This window comes from Oppia nitens, unplaced genomic scaffold (genome assembly GCF_028296485.1).
Source record: "Oppia nitens isolate AA-2021 unplaced genomic scaffold, nextdenovo-longstitch-racon4-pilon3 scaffold34_pilon_pilon_pilon, whole genome shotgun sequence".
NCBI lineage: Eukaryota > Metazoa > Arthropoda > Arachnida > Sarcoptiformes > Oppiidae > Oppia > Oppia nitens.
This window is the reverse complement of record NW_026533215.1, coordinates 518,387-537,228: the sequence shown is the minus strand read 5'-3', so window position 1 is coordinate 537,228 and position 18,842 is coordinate 518,387. Positions and strand designations below refer to the sequence as shown.

Genomic DNA, 18,842 nt, shown 5'->3' with positions numbered 1-18,842 from the left:
AAATTTCTATAATTTTTAATACTTCATCAATTCAAGCACATGATAATCAAAAAATAAATAATTTTAAAACAATTTTATAAAGCTAACAATTACTATATCATAAATGTGATACAATACAAAAATAACCAATATATTAATCTATTTATTATAGATTTTTATTTATAAAATCAAGTCAATTAATTAATTAATTTTTTCATTACTAATATAAAACTAATTTACTAATTAAAATAATTGGTGACTAAACATTATAAAAAAATTTATCTATATTAACTATAATATATTGAATATATTTAGACAATCTAAATGTATTGTTTATGTCTATCGGTAACAATTGTCTAAAGTTTTTTGAACCAATATTTGTTATTTAGTTATAAATAATATAACTTTTAATATTATAACACAAAAAAATCTATTATTGTGTAATAGTTATATGTATTACAAAACAATGTTGCTGTGTGTGTGTGTGTGTGTGTGTGTGTGTGTGTGTGTGTGTGTGTGTGTGTGTGTGTGTGTGTGTGTGTGTGTGTGTTATGTAAAACTTTTATAAAAATTAATTTATACAATTTAAAAAAATTTTTTTAGTAATGATATTTTTATAAATATCATGTTATCAAAAATAAAATCAATAATAATTTTTATTTAATTTGATATTTGTTTACTCAATAATTGTTTTTTTTTGTAATAATACACTAATAGTTATAAATTTAATTACAAATTATAATAAAAATAATTTATAATAATATATTTAATTTTATCAGTTTTAAAAGCAATAATAATAATTTAGTATACTTTTATTTAAACAAATATTTGTATAAAACTATTATTTACTTATTGATATTTTAAAGTTTAATATATTATATTAATTTTATATAATACTTTTGTATAATATTATTGTAGATTTTTTATATTCTTTATAATATAAATACAATTTGCAATTATTATGATTTATACTGTGATAACAATGATACTGAATATAAATATTGTTTAAAAATATTTATAGATTAAACTTTTAATTTTTTCATACTTGATTTTTTAAAACAATAATTAATTACATTATATAATTAATTTGATTTTTAATAAAATTTTTATAATATCTATAAAATTTAATATTTGTTTGTCTATTATTTATATATATACATATATAAAACATCACAGTTATTACTATCAATAGCATTAAATATTGAAATATTATCTAGGTGAGTAATTCAATTTCTAGATAAAAATAATACTATCATTTAAGTTTAGTAAAAGTTATTACTAATAATAATTTTTTTAAAAAACAATTTAATTAATCGTTATAGGAAATTATTATCAATTTATATATACAAATAGTTTTATATCTATATGTGATTTATATATAAATAAGCGCACAATTTATTTGATCAATAGTTACTTAGTTATAGAGATAGTGCGATAATAATGTCTAAATTATTGCACAGTTTGTTGCTATCAATGATTATTATGATAATCAATGGTAATGACAACAATGATTTAAATACCACTACTATTATTGATTATAGTAATGTTCGGGTATTTGATAGAAAATTGTGTCCATATAAGTATTATACAGCTAAATGGATGATTTTTGAGGCTAAATGGATGTTTCTTGATATCAAATTTATTATCAATATAGAAAATATTGATAATAATTATAATAATTATCGCATAGTTTTTCATTCATTATCAACAAATGATTTTAAAGACATTAGCAAGTCGTCTGAAACATTCGGTTAATAATTATTTAAAAAAATTTATAAAATACTAGTTATATATAAATATTGAATAATATATAAATTTATTAAAATTTTTATTATAGATTTAGGGTTTTTGAGTGATATTTCGGAAATATCAAACGATATGTATGAATTGGATTTCGTTGCAACGGATATCAAATTTAAGCATTCAATGGAAGTAATAAAAAACAGATAATAATAATTATTATTTGTATATTTAAAAAAATATACAATAATTATAAACTTTAAATACAATTTTTTATAGGAAATGCTAAATACAACGAAAAAACGTTTGGATTCATTGGAAACTATAATTATCAACAATCCGGCCAACACTAAGATCACTACAGTGTTTAAAGTGCAAACAGAAAGACAATACACGAGTCAATTGGCTATCAATAATCATTGGCAACATATGGCCGGTGTTAAAGTCAGCATAAAATATAAATACTCGGCCGGATTTAATTATGGACTTTTTAGTGGCAAAGCATCGGCCAGTTATGGACTGGAAGGCAAATATGAACATAAATGGGGCGGAAGTGAGACTAATATAGTAACCAAATCAATCAAAAAGACTTATAGTTTGGAACATACGGTTAATGTACCGGAAAACAGTAATATAGAAGTTCAGGCATTTGTTGAGACTATTGATAATTTAGAAATGCCTTTCACCGCAAAAATGCACGTCAAAGGCAATGGACCGCTGTTTAAGGGAACGAAAGCATTGAAAGCCCGACAATTGGCCGGTTTGTTCAGAGTACCGGTGCAAATGGTCAACGACTACGAGATTGTTGTTCCCATCACTGGTGTATATACAGTATCATTTGGCTACAACTCTCAAATTACTGTTAAAGATCTTAAAAGTTACGATGGTCAAAATAAATGTACTTGTTAAATAATTATTATTTTATTATTTTTATTTAATCTAAAATAAGGAGTTTTAAATTATTTGACATTTAAGTAAAATACTTATTTTATAAAAATTTTTATAAATTTAGAGATTAAAATAACATATAACTATTTTCTATATATATATATATATGTATATAAAATTTTTAATAAAATAACTATAAATGTAAAAAAATTTATTAATATTTTTAAAGTTGTTGTCATAAACCTGATTATCATAAATGCTGTCAAAGTAAGTAAAAACTTACAAAATTTAAATTATAACATATTTTTTATATTTTTCCCTGTTTGTATATATAATTTTCCCTTATATATATGTGTGTATGTGTGTGTATGTGTGTGTGTATGTGTGTGTGTATGTGTGTGTGTATGTGTGTGTGTATGTGTGTGTGTATGTGTGTGTGTATGTGTGTGTGTGTATGTGTGTGTGTATGTGTGTGTGTATGTGTGTGTGTATGTGTGTGTGTGTATGTGTGTGTGTATGTATGTGTGTGTGTATGTATGTGTGTGTGTATGTGTGTGTGTATGTGTGTATGTGTGTGTGTATGTGTGTGTGTATGTGTGTGTGTATGTGTGTGTGTATGTGTGTGTGTATGTGTGTGTGTATGTGTGTGTGTATGTGTGTGTGTATGTATGTGTGTGTGTATGTATGTGTGTATGTATGTGTGTGTGTATGTGTGTGTGTATGTGTGTGTGTATGTGTGTGTGTATGTGTGTGTGTATGTGTGTGTGTATGTGTGTGTGTATGTGTGTGTGTATGTATGTGTGTGTGTATGTATGTGTGTATGTATGTGTGTGTGTATGTGTGTGTGTATGTGTGTGTGTATGTGTGTGTGTATGTGTGTGTGTATGTGTGTGTGTATGTGTGTGTGTATGTGTGTGTGTATGTATGTGTGTGTGTATGTATGTGTGTATGTATGTGTGTGTGTATGTGTGTGTGTGTATGTGTGTGTAATACACACTGTGTATATGTGTGTATGTTTTATAATACTTTTTGTTGTTATTGACCAACAATTTCTTTAATCCATTCAATATGTTTGGCCAGACGTACAAAATATACCCATTCATTGGGTGTTTGATTCAATTCACTGCAATATTTTGATTGTTTTCCTCCTTGAGTTATACCAATTAGCACTGCCCTACCATTGATGTACTGTATTAGTGGTCCACCGGAATCACCCTATATTTTTGAGTGTAATAAATGAAAGTATTTGAGTTTGTGTTTGAGCTCAGGTACCTAATTATGTTAATCATATAATAATTAAATTTGGTTCAAATTTGTTCTCTAAATTTTTTGTTCAAATTTTTTATATCCCATCTTACATTGGAAATTCCCGGAAAATCTTTCTTTTTTTACCACCTAACATTTTTCTTTCAATTAAGTTAATTCATATATTCATACAATTCAATTAACAAATTTTTTAATCTAATGTTTGAATAAAATATTTGAGTTTTAGTCCTATTTATTATAATAATAATACTCAATCATGAATTATATTTAGGAAACTTTTTTCTTGTAAAGTTGTCCTCAACTCTATTTATAATATAATTTTTAAAAATTATATACAATGCATGTGAATGAACCTCCCGGTGTGCGGACTGCAAGAATCAGATTTCCATAATTATCGTTGCTATCGAACCGGGGTTTCATAATCTTCAACCAACCCATATGTGGTCTACCATTAAGTTTTGTCGTATCATTGATAGCCCCGTAACCGGCAATCAGTGCCAACTCATCGTTTGTGTTAATAATATTCTCTTTCGGCAAACAAATGCCATTAATTGTCTTATATCTGGTGTTTGACATCAGATTCAATGGTTTACTGAGTCTAATGAGTCCCAAATCATAATACATTTGATATCCTTCTTTAAACTCATTGGGAATGAAATAGTCGTCAATTGTGTGATAATCTGTTAAATGACTTTTGTCTTGAATGCCGGTATATATGCGGTGATCAGTGATATTGCAGTAGATTTTGGGATTACAGCTGTCAAGTGATATATATTAATAATATTTAAATATTTAAATTTGAATAATTTGTTTATTGATATATTTTATTTTAATAATTTAAAAACAAGTAATAATAATAATAATAGTAATATTTTCATAATTACTATAATAAATGTCCGGCAGTTATAATCCATTGAGAGTTTAATACAACACCACTTCCATAATATCTACTAAAAATAAAATATACAATAAAAACAAAAGAATAATTAAATATATATATCAGGGTTGTGAAGGGGGGGGGGTAGGGGTAAGAGCATCTTATCCCTCCCTGAGATCGAAATATTTAGGTAAAGCCAAAAAGGCCCCTACCTTACTAGTTATTAAACAAAAATATAAATACTAATTGAGTTTTAATGTAAATAAATTGCTTATCTTTACAAAATAAATAAATAAAAACTTGTTAAATACTGAAAAAATATCTAGAGTTCGTGTATATCAAGGGTGGATATTTCCTTGATAAATTCCCTCCAAATTTCAAAAATAATTAATTATAGTATAATTATAGTAATATTGTAAAAATAATATTAGTTTGAAAATATATTTTATGGCAAGAAATTAACTATGAAATATTTTCCTATTTTAGGAAATTTATGTGATAATTTAGGTAGATTTTATCGGGAATTTATTGGGGTTCCAAATAAATTCATTGGGAATTTATTGGTTATCTATTGAGAATTTATATGAAATATACTGGGAATTTAGTGGGAATTTAGTGGGAATTTAGTGGGAATTTAGTGGGAATTTAGTGGGAATTTAGTGGGAATTTAGTGGGAATTTAGTGGGAATTTAATTGAAATTTAGTAGGAATTTACTCAAATTTGGCAAAAATTGTTTTAAAATGCAATAAAATTTGGTCACCCCCCACACCCCAAGCTTTTTCGAGATTTTTGCCATTATACCCCCTATACCCACTGAGATCGAAAACCTTTCGCAACCCTGATATATATATATAAAACAATTTCATTTATTTATTTATTTATTAAGATTTTAGATAAAATAAACATAAATATATTGCAAGAAATATAATTAAAAATTAATTCTATTTTAATATTTATTAATAACTTATAATTGTTTATAATTTTAATTTCAATAATTAATTTAAAATTAAACTAAAAGTTAATTATTTCTCGTTTTATCACAAGTGTATAATAATATATTATTTATAATATTTACATTTAATTTATATTTGAAACTTATAAAAAAAATTAAAGTTAGATAAAATAAAAATATTTATATATATACGTTTTATTTTTTTTGACATCAATGTAGACAATCCATGGCATTTCTGCCGTTTCCAGTTGTCTACCGTTTTCAATATGTTTGGTCCAATCATATGAGTGTAAGCACTGACCAGTCATTAGTAGTGATTCCCGTCCGACACCACAATCAATGAGTGTTACATTCGGGTAGTGTTTGATCACTGAATGAACAACCGATGAAACACTCATTGAATACAACAATACATTCAACAATACTATAGATATTATTATAAGTTTATTAATATATATTGTTATTAATGAATAATATCTTAATTAAATACAATTGACTTACAATAAAATGTTGATAACATTATAAATAGTATTACATTAAATATCAATTGATTTTCATTGATTAATAGCTAAAATATTTTTATAAATACAATTACTTAAATTTTTTGTATTTAAATAGATTTTATACTAATAAACATTTTTAATAATGACATTATGTATAAAATATGATATAATGGAAAAATTTTATTGTATTTTATTACAGATAATACTATAAGAAACAAAACTATTATGTAAAGTATTATATTTAATGTAATTATCTAATTATAAAATTATTTGTTAAAATATAAATTTATCCAAAATAACTTACTATAAACTGTTATAAAAATGTTATAAACTATTATTCTAATATTATAAATGTAATTATATTCTAAAACATTTAAATTTAATTGATTGATAATAGTTAAACTAGTTATGCAATATTTTTTTATTTTAATAGATTTTATATTAATAAATCTTTAATAAAATAAATTTTGTTACTTTAAATATTAAATATAGTATTAACATTTTTTTTTCTAATATCATAGTATTATATTACAGATAATAACAATAATATTAAATTATTATTTATTATTAATATATTAAACTTTTAATGCATTTAAAAAAATTATTATTTATTTATTTTTAAAAAATCATATAAATAATAAAAGAGTATTAAACTTAAAATTATCAATAATTGATAAAAAAACAAATAAAGAACTTTTAAACCATTTTTAAAAATAAGCATTTTAATTTAAACAGTTTAAATATTTTTTTGTAATATTTGAAAATTAGTTATTAAATTAATGTTTTAATTGATTATTTAATATGTGTTATCATAATATCATAATTATCTAGAATTTTATGTAAATCAATAATTATTTAAATTAAGTTTATTAAATAAATAACTAGTAATTAGATAGTTATGATAAAATAATTATTATTTTTAAAAAATGTAAATAAAAAATTTATACATATAACTATAAATTTTATTAATTAATATGAATTAATAACACTATTTAATACAATTATCTTAAAACTTAATTGAAATGAAATACTCGTTAATTATTTAATAATCTGTTAAATGATTGATGTCTTAAATGTCGTCATAATATACTCTATATTCAGTGATTCAGTTGTTTTTCAGACAATCTAATTGTTAATAATGTAATCTTTATTTTTAAAAAAATAATTAATACAATAAATTAAAAAATTTCTATAATTTTTAATACTTAATCAATTCAAACCACATGATAATAAAAAAAACAATTTTTAAAAAGCTTACAATTATTATACTATAAATGCGATACAATACCAAAATAACTAATATATTAATATATTTATTATAGATTTTGATTTAGAAAATCAAGTCAATTATTGACCAATAATTTGTTTAATCCATTCAATATGTTTGGCCAGACGTACAAAAAATACCCATTCATTGGGTGTTTGATTCAATTCACTGCAATATTTTGATTGTTTTCCTCCTTGAGTTATACCAATTAGCACTGCCCTACCATTGATGTACTGTATTAGTGGTCCACCGGAATCACCCTATATTTTTGAGTGTAATAAATGAAAGTATTTGAGTGTGTGTGAGCTCAGGTACCTAACTATACTAATCATATAATAATTAAAGTTGGTTAATATTTGAGTTTTACTCCTATTTAATGTAATAATAATAATAATAATATAAAATATATTTTTCTTTCTAACAATTAAAGGAAGGGAATATTTTCTAAATAAATCATGGAATGCATTATATTTAGGGAACATTATTTTCTTGTAAAGTTGTCCTCAACTCTATTTATAATATAATTTTTTTAAAAATCATATACAATGCATGTGAATGAACCTCCCGGTGTGCGAACCGCAAGAATCATAGTTCCGTTAGAATCGTTGCTATCGAACCGGGGTTTAATAATCTTCAACCAACCCATATGTGGTCTACCATTAAGATTTGTCATATCATTGATAGCCCCGTAACCGGCAATCAGTGCCAACTCATCGTTTGTGTTAATAATATCCTCTTTCGGCAAATTCCTCTTATAATTGTTTATAATTTTATTTTCAATAATTAATTTAAAATTAAACTAAAAGTTAATTATTTCTCGTTTTATCACAATTATGTGTATAATAATATATTATTTATAATATTTACATTTAATTTATATTTGAAACTTATAAAAAAATTAAAGTTAAATAAAATAAAATATTTTTTATATATACGTCTTATTTCTATTGACTATAATAAAGACAATCCATGGCATTTCTGCCGTTTCCAGTTGTCTACCGTTTTCAATAGGTTTGGTCCAATCATATGAGTGTAAGCACTGACCGGTCATTAGTAGTGATTCCCGTCCGACACCACAATCAATGAGTGTTACATTCGGGTAGTGTTTGATCACTGAATGAACAACCGATGAAACACTCATTGCATACAACAATACATTCAACAATACTATAGATATTATTATAAATTATTAATGAATGATATCTTAATTAAATTCAATTGACTTACAATAAAATGTTAATAACATTATAAATGTTATTACATTTAATATCAATTGATTTTCATTGATTAATAGCTAAAATATTTTTATAAATACAATTACTTAAATTTTTTGTATTTAAATAGATTTTATACTAATAAACATTTTTAATAATGACATTATGTATAAAATATGATATAATGGAAATATTTTATTGTATTTTATTACAGATAATACTATAAAATAATTAATACTATTTTATTTAATATGAATTTTTATAATAAAAGTTAATAAAAAGTTCAATATCTTTAAATTTGTAATAATATAGTGAAAAAAATAATTTATTTTGTTATTTTAGTATTAAATTACCTGTATATGTGTAATACACATTGTGTATATAATTATTAATAACTTACAAAAATAGCATTTCAAATATTAAAAGCTATAATTTTTCAAAATGTTATTATTGATAATGTAATAATTTAATATAAAACATAGAAATAAAATTTATTTAAAGTAATTTGATATTTAGATTACCTATATATAACTATATATATTAATATGTATATTAATATTATTAATAGATTATTTATTTTCTAATATATTTAGATAGTTAAATAAGATTTTTCGAACAATAAGTAAAAATTCTATTTGATTATTGTTTATTTTTAAAAATCATATAAACTTAAATATCTTTAAATAATTATTTTATATAATAAAATTTTTAATAAATTATTTGTTTGTTTTTTGTTGTTGTTATTATTGACCAACAATTTGTATAATCCATTCAATATGTTTGGCCTGACATACAAAAGATTGGGCTTTTCATGGATTTCACTAAAAAAATTGAGCTTATAATAGCCTGAACCAAATCAATTAGCACTGCCCTAACATTGATGTATTGTAACAGTGGTACACCGGAATCACCCTAAATGGTTATACTATAACTTATATAGTATTATTAAGTTAAATTTATTTTAAAATATCAAATTACAATAACTTTTATTTTAATTCTAAAGTATTAAATTGATATTCAGTATATTTATTATAATATATAAATTGGTATTCTAGTAAAATATTAAATTTTTCAAAATTATTACAAATAATTAAAATAATATAATAATAGTTTACAATTACGTTAGATATTTACCCTATATACTAAAAATATTATATAATCTTTTTAAAAATATAAATAATATTGTTTTATCTGATAAATAAAATTAATAATTTTTACTTTTTATATAATAAACTATTAAAATAATAAAAACGTTATAAAATATTGAATAATTTCTCTAAATTATAATAACTTATATAATTCACTATTATTATAGTATAATTAAAATTATTTATTATTATTATTATGGGTAGTAATTTAATTATTTAATTAATATGAATAATGTATTTTATTAAATCAATTCAAATTTAAGATAACTTTTTTAAAAAAAAACTATATAATATAATCATAAAAAAAACTTTATTTAAAAAACCAGTAAAACATCAGATATATAATATATAAATAATAAATCATTATTACTAATTATAGAAACATTTATTTACTGTTAATTATAACTAGTAATTTATTTAACAAACAAATTATTAAAAATAATTATTTTATAATGTTTTGATACAATAAAAACAAAAACAATAATAATAAATTGCATTCAATTCACTCAATAGATAATAAAAATATTATTTATCGGTATTATTATTATTTTAACATTTTTTTAAAGGGTAATTAAAGTAGTTCTCAAAATAGTTTTATTTTATAAAAAATTATAATAATATTAATAATTACTAATTATTTATTTAATATGAAAATATGTGCCAATATTTATAAATATATATATCTATGGATCTAATGGATGATTCTGTACGACACCGCCGTTGCTGAACACCTCGTCGGCTATCAGTTTCAGGGACTCGTAGTTTCTTAGCTTAGGGCTGGCCCTCAAACTGCTCAGGTTATCGACAATACGATCCGATGCCTACACCGACACATAAAATTAAAACAACAGTAATAACAACTATTATCTCTTTTTCATTACCTCTGAACAGAAGACATCGCATATATTCTTCTCGATGTTAGCGCTGTTGAGATTCTTGTTGAGCGCACGGGTAGTTCGCGACAATACCACAACCATAGCGTAGATATCGATGGCCGCGTCGGCCAACCGGCGCAACAGTATTTGCTCGTGTATTATGTTTTTATTGTATTTGATGAGCAAATGTTCGACAGATGCGCCAAAGTTTTGTATGCTTTTCGATACCTGTGCCGCACTGTCCCGTAGCTGCGGATCAACGTACTCGGCCAGCGACGGACCCGACGACAAGCCTACGGATCGGGCAAATCGTTTGGTTCCTTCGCCGAAAATCATACCCAAATTGGCCACCGGATTGTTCATTGCCCGCTGCAGTTCCTTTAGATGGCCGCCGGCGTACTGTACACCTGAAAAAATACAGTTTTAATTTTAATAATCATTTTTCAGGTCATACTCTCTCTCTCTCTCTCTAATAATAATACTAATAATTTACCGGTTAGTGAAACAAATAGTCTTAATATATCGTTAGTTCCCTCGAATATCCTAAATATTCGGGTGTCTCTCAATATCTTTTCGAGTCCCGTTTCCTTCATATAGCCCATACCGCCCAATATCTGTATGGCCTCATCGCAGACAAACCAGGCCGCTTCCGATGCATAAACTTTACTGATGGCCGCCTCTAACTGATAATCAGCAAATCCTTTATCCATAATACCGCTGGCAATTAATAATAACAACAATAATAAAAATAACAATTAATTAATTAAACTTATGGTCACTTTCTTTACTATCGGCTGCGGAACTGAGACTACCTCAACATATAGGCCATAGATTCGGTAACGTAATGACTAATCGACATTCGGCCAATCTTTTCCTGAATCGTTCCGTACGTCGATATCTTATTGCCGAACTGTGTCCGTGTGGTCGCGTGTTCGGTCGCCTTTTCGATACACGTGCGCATTGCACCTGTAGATTATGGGGGGGGGGACAACATAAATAAATTATAAATTAAAAAAATAATAACCTATATATAATAAACTAATATTAGAGTGAGAACCTACCGCTGAGAGCACCGGCCATACCGAACCGGCCGTTGTTCAGTATATTCATTGCAACTTTAAAACCGCCGCCCACTTCGCCCAATACGTTATCCACTGGCACTTTGACGTTGTCGAAGAAAACTTCGGTAGTATTGGACGCTTTGATACCCATTTTCTTGTTCGGCGGACCCGACGTCAGCCCAGGTCCTCGTTCGACAATAAATGCCGTAACCTTTTCTTTAACCGTACCGTCCGCCGCTTTGACCGGTGTTTTGGCAAAAACGGTAAATACATCGGCAATACCGCCGTTCGAAATCCAAATCTTCGATCCGTTTAGTATATAGTGTTTGCCGTCGGCTGACAACACGGCCTTTGTTTTGATACCACTGGCGTCCGAACCTATCGTTTGATTAGCAAAAATAAATATCAAATCAATTCCTCTTATATATAGATATAACAGGAGTCGTGTCATACCAGCCGACGGTTCCGTCAAACAGAAACAGGCAATCCGATTACCGGCGGCCAAATCGGGCAGATATTTCTGTTTTTGCTGGTCAGTACCGAACAATAGTATACCCTTGAAACCAATACTCTGGTGGGCGCCCAAAACAACACCAAGACTCAGATCGTATCGGCCCATAATTTCGCCCAATCGGGCAAACTGTGTAGCATTGGCGCCCATACCGCCGTATTCGGGCGGCACTTGTATACCAAACGAACCCATATCTTTCAGCCGCTGCCATAGCTTGTCATCGTAGACCATGGCATCTTCGTAGCGTATGGCGTCCTCAGTTGTCCACGTTTTGGTCAACGGTTCGGTAACCATATCGACAATCTGGATGTCCTCAGTGGACAATACCTGCGGATAGGGAAACTGTTGGACAACTTTGCCTTCGCCGCAGAACAGGTTCATCACAAACGATGACGAATCGTGTGTATGTCGTTTTCGGTCGGCAGTAGTAGTACTAGTGGTGGCCTTCGACGATGATTTCGGTGTCTCTTCGGTAGTTTTCGGGACCGACGATTGAACGCCTAATTGAAAGTAATGGACAAATAGTAATATCAGACATTTGCTGTCGAGGGTCGGGTGTGCGGTCAACACTCACCTCGGGTTGTTGTTGTTGTCGTGGCGTTGTTTAAGACAAGTGGCGACAGTCGGCCGAAACCGTTTTTTAACCGATATATGGCCAGCATTTTGTCTCGGCGGCGGCGATTGAGAGGATCTATGCGGACACATACACAAACACATGAGAAAAAAGTGGACACAATATATAAAATTTATATAATTTTTTTTCAGGCAATCATTTGGTCAGTCAATGCCGATCCGAGCCGTGAGGTCATCATTAAGTGTGTCCACTAATGATATGAACCAACACGTGGTCTAACATAACTGTATTAAGTGTTATGTTATGTATATATATATATAGAGGTCATTGACATTAAATTGATATATATTAACAATACTTACAACAAAATATAAATTAATTAAAATTATTAATAAATTTAAAAAATAAACGATAACTTTATGTCAAATATTATTATTATTTTTTAAATTTATCAATGTAACTTTCTATTTACACAAAAATTAATTTAATTAAATTAATTAATATTAGACGTAAACTTTTTTATTAAAAAATAAATAAATTATTTTTATTTAAATTACAATTAAAATAATAATTAAAACATAAATAATTATTAAATATAAAATATTATTTTACTATTTGAAGGAAATACTGTATTAGTTTGTTTGTGTCAATAGTTTTATATTTTCTTCAATTGAAACACACAAATAATAATAAATATTATATAGTAATAAAGTAAACACACTATTAATATCTATGGTTACGCCCATAAAATACGTCCAATATTTATATAGTACCTTTTTTTTATTATAAACTAAAAACTTGACTTAACATTAAATTTTACTGTCTAACAATTTTAACTTTTTTTTATATACAGTATAAGCATTCTACATAGTAGATAATAATTAATATTTTAGTTAAATAACAAAAATTTAAAAAAAAAGTTTATTATTATTTTTTTATACATTGATAATAATTTTAATATTCAATATTATTATAATCTATTTACATAACTTATTATTTGGTTAAAAAAAATTAAAAATGATTATTTTTTTAAATAAATTTTTTAAATAATACATTAATCTACCCAATGTTGTTTATTGATAACGTTATTTATGATTACTGTATATATAAATGTACTCAAATGTACTTGTACTAAATTGATTGCGTAGCTCTACAGTGTGATTGGCTATAATTATTATTATTATTATTGAAAAATTTTAACTGTACCAATGTCCTATTTTAAGTACAGTGTATTAATATTGTATTAATATACAACGTAAATTAAAACAACTTTGTTTATTATTAATCAATTGAACTTGTTTATAATAAATTTAATTTTTTAAAAAAAAAGTAATACAAATGAGATATAGTTTACTACACGCAAACATAGTAAACAACTTCAAAAAATTATTAATTAAAAAATTATTAGTAGTATACAGTATGATAATTTAAATAAAAATAAACTTGATAAAAACATTAATATTTATTAATTAATTAATTATTATTATTAAAATTTAAAAATAAATAGTTATTAAATAAATTTAAAAAATAACATTAAATTTTTATAACAATATAATCTCTAATCAAAAACTATACAATTTATTTATTTTTTTGATCAATAAAATTATTTTAAATACTGTAATTATAGTAAATATATATTTACTATAATTTTTTTGGGGGGGTGGGGTGGGGTGGGGAGGGATGGGGTGGGAGAGAGCCAATTATTCAACAAGTTAAGTTATTAATCATTTACATAATTAATTAATTATTGTATTTAATTAGCTATTGATAATTATTTGTACCATTTATAGCATCTATAATTGATAGGACAGTAGTAGTTGTCATATTGATGGCATCGGTAGCTGTGCTATTAGTAGTTATAGTTTGTTGCCGGGCATTGGGATCGCCAATCGATTCAAGTATGCCGAAAGCGATCAACAAAAATGCCGATCCAAGTAGATCGCCCAGTGCTGTCATTATGGGTATGGCCGACATATCGGGATTTATTGCGAAACTCCACAATAGATGAATCAAATTATAGCCGACAAACAGTAATACAAAAACCTATTTGTTTTTTTTGAAACAATTTAAATAAATTTTTAAAAAAATTTTTTGGTGTTTGTTTGTCGGTATTAAACTCGTTGTGCATACCTGTGCCGTAGCAAACGTTACGTACAACAGTATCAACGGTGCCGTTATGGTAATAACATCCGATTGTATACCCCAAATGACCAGCGAGTATAGCAACTGTAATGGTATGGCCATCGACAGCAATAGTAGACACAGTTTAGTATTGATGTCTATTATTATTATTATTATAAGCAATAAAAAACAACAAAATTAGTTTAAATTTTGGGGAAACACACAAAAAAATAATTAAATTAAATGAATGAATACCCAGTTTGTTGAAAAACACGCCGATCGGCGACGATATCCGATGGACGCCAAATGGCATCGAACCCAATATGGCTGTCATATGCAATCGGGTAGATATCTTGCTGGCGGCCACGGCCACCAAATTGCCGCCAACACCGCAAATAACCGGCTGAAACGGCGGCAATCGATCGTAGCGGTCGACGGCCGAATCGAGAAAAAAGCCGCCACCCGACGAAATGACCATGGCCATGATTACCGGCAACCAACCCGAATGGACCAGCCGGCGGGTAAACGAGTTTCGTCGGGCAATCACATAGAATACGGGTAACAGTATTAGAAATACGACAATACCGGCGATGGCCAACACCGGTATCGTACGTACGCCACTGTCGGCAATATCCGCGTAAATCCATTCGGATATAAAGGCAAACAGTGCGGCCGTCGACACGTCTCCCAGTGATGCGGCTATAGGTGTGGCCACGTTGTCTATACATACATACATAAATACATTAAAAATTACTTTATTTTTTGAAAAATTTAAAAACTAAAATATATTTTTATTTTTTTTATTATATATATATTTTTTAAAAATTTAACCATTAAGGTTTTAACATACCTGGGTCAATATTAATTTTATTTGAAAATACAATCACAAATGCCATTACCAAACCTATTATTATTATTATTATAGGGTATTAATTAAAAACTATTGATTATTTTGTTTTTAATTTGAAATAATATAATACATATTTTTTTATCACTGACTATATATGTGGACACACCTTACCTAACAGAAAACAGGCCACATTGGCGGTGACGACACTTGTGGCCGTCACTATCAGAAAGTGCTGCCAAATAAACTCTTGGGTACGGGCAAAGTCGATGCCAATGGCCACAAAAGCGGCCAAAAACGATACTACCGTAGCCTGACACTGGACCAGAGCCATATCGCCGCCAATCATACGTATGGTACGACCCCAGCTGTCCATGTGTCCCATATTGGCTTCGGTAGACAACCTGGAGGCCATTGTCATCTCCAGATTACCTTTCAGACCCAATAGAGACGGTATCAATACAAACATAACTTTGACTTCAATAAATACACGCCATTTCTGGATTATATTAATTATGACACCGGCGCCGACATTACCGAACCCTATTAAAAATACAATATATTAGGCTTAATAAGCACCGGACTGTGCTGTTATTACTACTACTACTACTACTACTAATAATAATAATAATAATAATAATAATAATAATAATAATAATAATAATAATACCGGCAAACAGTGAGGCAATGAGTATCTGTATGAACGCCGTCCGGAGCGGCTCATCGCCGGCCGTCTCCTTAATAAACGACATCTTACGCCGTAAGGGATTGTCATCACCACCGCTGGTGGCGGCGGCGTCCACTTTACGCTGTATAATTGACTGGCGTCGCGAGTATCGGCGATCGGGTGCCAGCGAATTGGTAATACTCATGACGGACGCAACGCTCAGTGTCCGTTCGCGGCGCCGGTAGGCGTGCGATGACGAAGACAACGATGCCGACGACAAATGATTGTTCTTATGATTGTTGTCGTCCGAACCGCCGCCACCGCCGCCTATTGATTGTTCAATAATTGGGTGGCTTCGGTGGCCACTGTCACTCATGTCCAACAAACCGTTACTCGATATGATAATTGAAATGTTGGTTGTCGGTGGTGTCGCCAACGCCGCCGAATTTGTGGCCAAATTTTGGACACTAAGCCCAATAAAAGCTGGATTATCGTAACAGACTTTGCCATTACTACCATCACTGCCAGGAATGGTGTTATTGCCGATGATATCCGTAGACTTTTTTTTTGCCGAAAACTTTTTGTCCACATCTTTACTGCCATTGAATTCGTTGTTGCGTTTGTTAAGAACCGTCATATCTTTGGCCACAATTTTATTAGTATTATTATTATTCAGATTATTATTATTCAGATTATTATTATTCAGATTATTCACATCAATGACCACCTGATGATGATTATGATCGTCGATCACCTCATTGTTGTCGATGTTGTTGTTGTTGTTGTCATTGTTGACCACAACTTCATGTTGTTGGCCATCGCTGACAACACAACCGTTATGGTCAGTGCCGTCTGTTTTAGGGATCGTTGTGTCGGATGTGGTATTCATAGCTATTGTTCTCGTCTTTGTTGTATAACTTCGCGAAATTTTTGATATATTTCATCGATTCTTAAAATACTTTTTTAGTTTTGGACACACAAATTGATACACAAAAAAAATTGTTACAAAAAATTTAATTAATATAATATATCGACAAAAAAAATAATAATTGATAACTAAAAAAATAAGTTAATAAATATATAAATATTAATATAAAATAAAAACTTTTTTCTTCTTCAATATATTTATTTCACTGTCAATAACAGGAGTTACTGTATTATGTTTAAACAAATTGTTTAAATACTGACATTTTATTAATTAATATTATTATTATTATGTGATATAATTAATTACCGGTAAGTTTTTTTTATATCTTTATATATATATATAACACACTAATCATCATCAATGATGTAATGAAGCATTTATTACTAAATAAATTACAATGAACTACACTATAAAGTACTGTATTATAATTTATAATAATAACTGTTACTATTATAATGTAATTAAGATTGTATATACAATAAAAATTATTATTAAAAAAAAGTTATAAAACAATTTTTAAAAATACAATTTACTACAGAGAAAGATAAAAGTTTAATAATTTTCAATCCAAGTCCAATGTATAATAAAATTTATATTAAAAAAAAAGTTTTTAAGTTATATTTCATATCATTTTTTTCATTGGCTATTAAACAATAATAGGTTATGAAAATTATTAATATAAAACTGATATACTTTATAAAAAAAGTATAGATAATCTAATAATAAATAATTAGGTAGTTAATAATAAATAGTTGTAATTATTATTATTATTATTACTTTATTATTATTATGCAAAATTATTATATGTAATTTAACATCAGTAGTAACTTTATTATTATTATTATTAGACGATATATCAATAAAATTGACACACTTTAGCAATAAACTAATAATGAAAAAAAATAAAAATACTAAAAATTTTTAATATAAATACTAAATTAGATATTATCAATAAAATTATTTAAAAATATAGTTTTTTATGTTGATATTAATTAATTCGAAAACACGAAAAAAATTAATGTAATTTAATAATAATAATAATTTTAAACTTAGACAAAACTTTTGTTGTTGTTGTTAATTATAAATAATATTTTATATTTAAAAAAATGCTAGTTTTTCAAAAAATATATATATTTATAAAAAAATTCCAAAGTTTATTCACTATAACAAATCTATTTAATATATATAACAATATATATATATATATATACAGTATACCAGTAAATAGTAATAGTATCAAGGTAGTAAAAATATTAAAAGTGATAAAATCTATTTATCAAAATTAATTTTTATTTAACATAAAAACATATTTTTAAAAATGTAATCTATTAAAATTAATTTTAAAAAAATCGTTTATTATTTTATTTATTACTATTAAAAATAACACTAATTGTCATTTAGTAATTTGAGTATGTTTAAAAAA

General features: G+C 26.8%; 2 protein-coding genes across 3 annotated transcripts; both read right to left on the bottom strand.

Moving 5' to 3' along the window:
• Positions 1-10,496: 10,496 nt before the first annotated feature.
• Positions 10,497-13,305, bottom strand: LOC128956939 (very long-chain specific acyl-CoA dehydrogenase, mitochondrial-like). 2 transcript variants are annotated; one of them, XM_054302651.1, is made up of 8 exons: positions 13,219-13,305; positions 12,857-12,973; positions 12,225-12,782; positions 11,772-12,149; positions 11,523-11,676; positions 11,204-11,427; positions 10,717-11,117; positions 10,497-10,656 (listed from the first exon to the last, which is right to left on the bottom strand). In XM_054302651.1, exons 2-8 carry the CDS (start codon positions 12,942-12,944, stop codon positions 10,519-10,521), a joined length of 1,941 nt encoding a protein of 646 aa, XP_054158626.1. In that variant the 5' UTR covers positions 12,945-12,973; positions 13,219-13,305; the 3' UTR covers positions 10,497-10,518. The 2 variants fall into 2 exon arrangements, with proteins under 2 accessions (XP_054158626.1, XP_054158627.1); XM_054302652.1 differs by lacking the exon at positions 13,219-13,305 and having other exon boundaries at positions 12,857-12,992.
• A 1,225-nt stretch (positions 13,306-14,530) lies between these two features.
• Positions 14,531-17,462, bottom strand: LOC128956938 (solute carrier family 41 member 1-like). Its single transcript, XM_054302649.1, has 6 exons — positions 16,495-17,462; positions 15,999-16,367; positions 15,828-15,881; positions 15,233-15,697; positions 14,987-15,135; positions 14,531-14,899 (listed from the first exon to the last, which is right to left on the bottom strand). The coding sequence occupies exons 1-6, from the start codon at positions 17,378-17,380 to the stop codon at positions 14,618-14,620; spliced, it is 2,205 nt and encodes a 734-aa protein (XP_054158624.1). The 5' UTR covers positions 17,381-17,462; the 3' UTR covers positions 14,531-14,617.
• Positions 17,463-18,842: the final 1,380 nt, after the last annotated feature.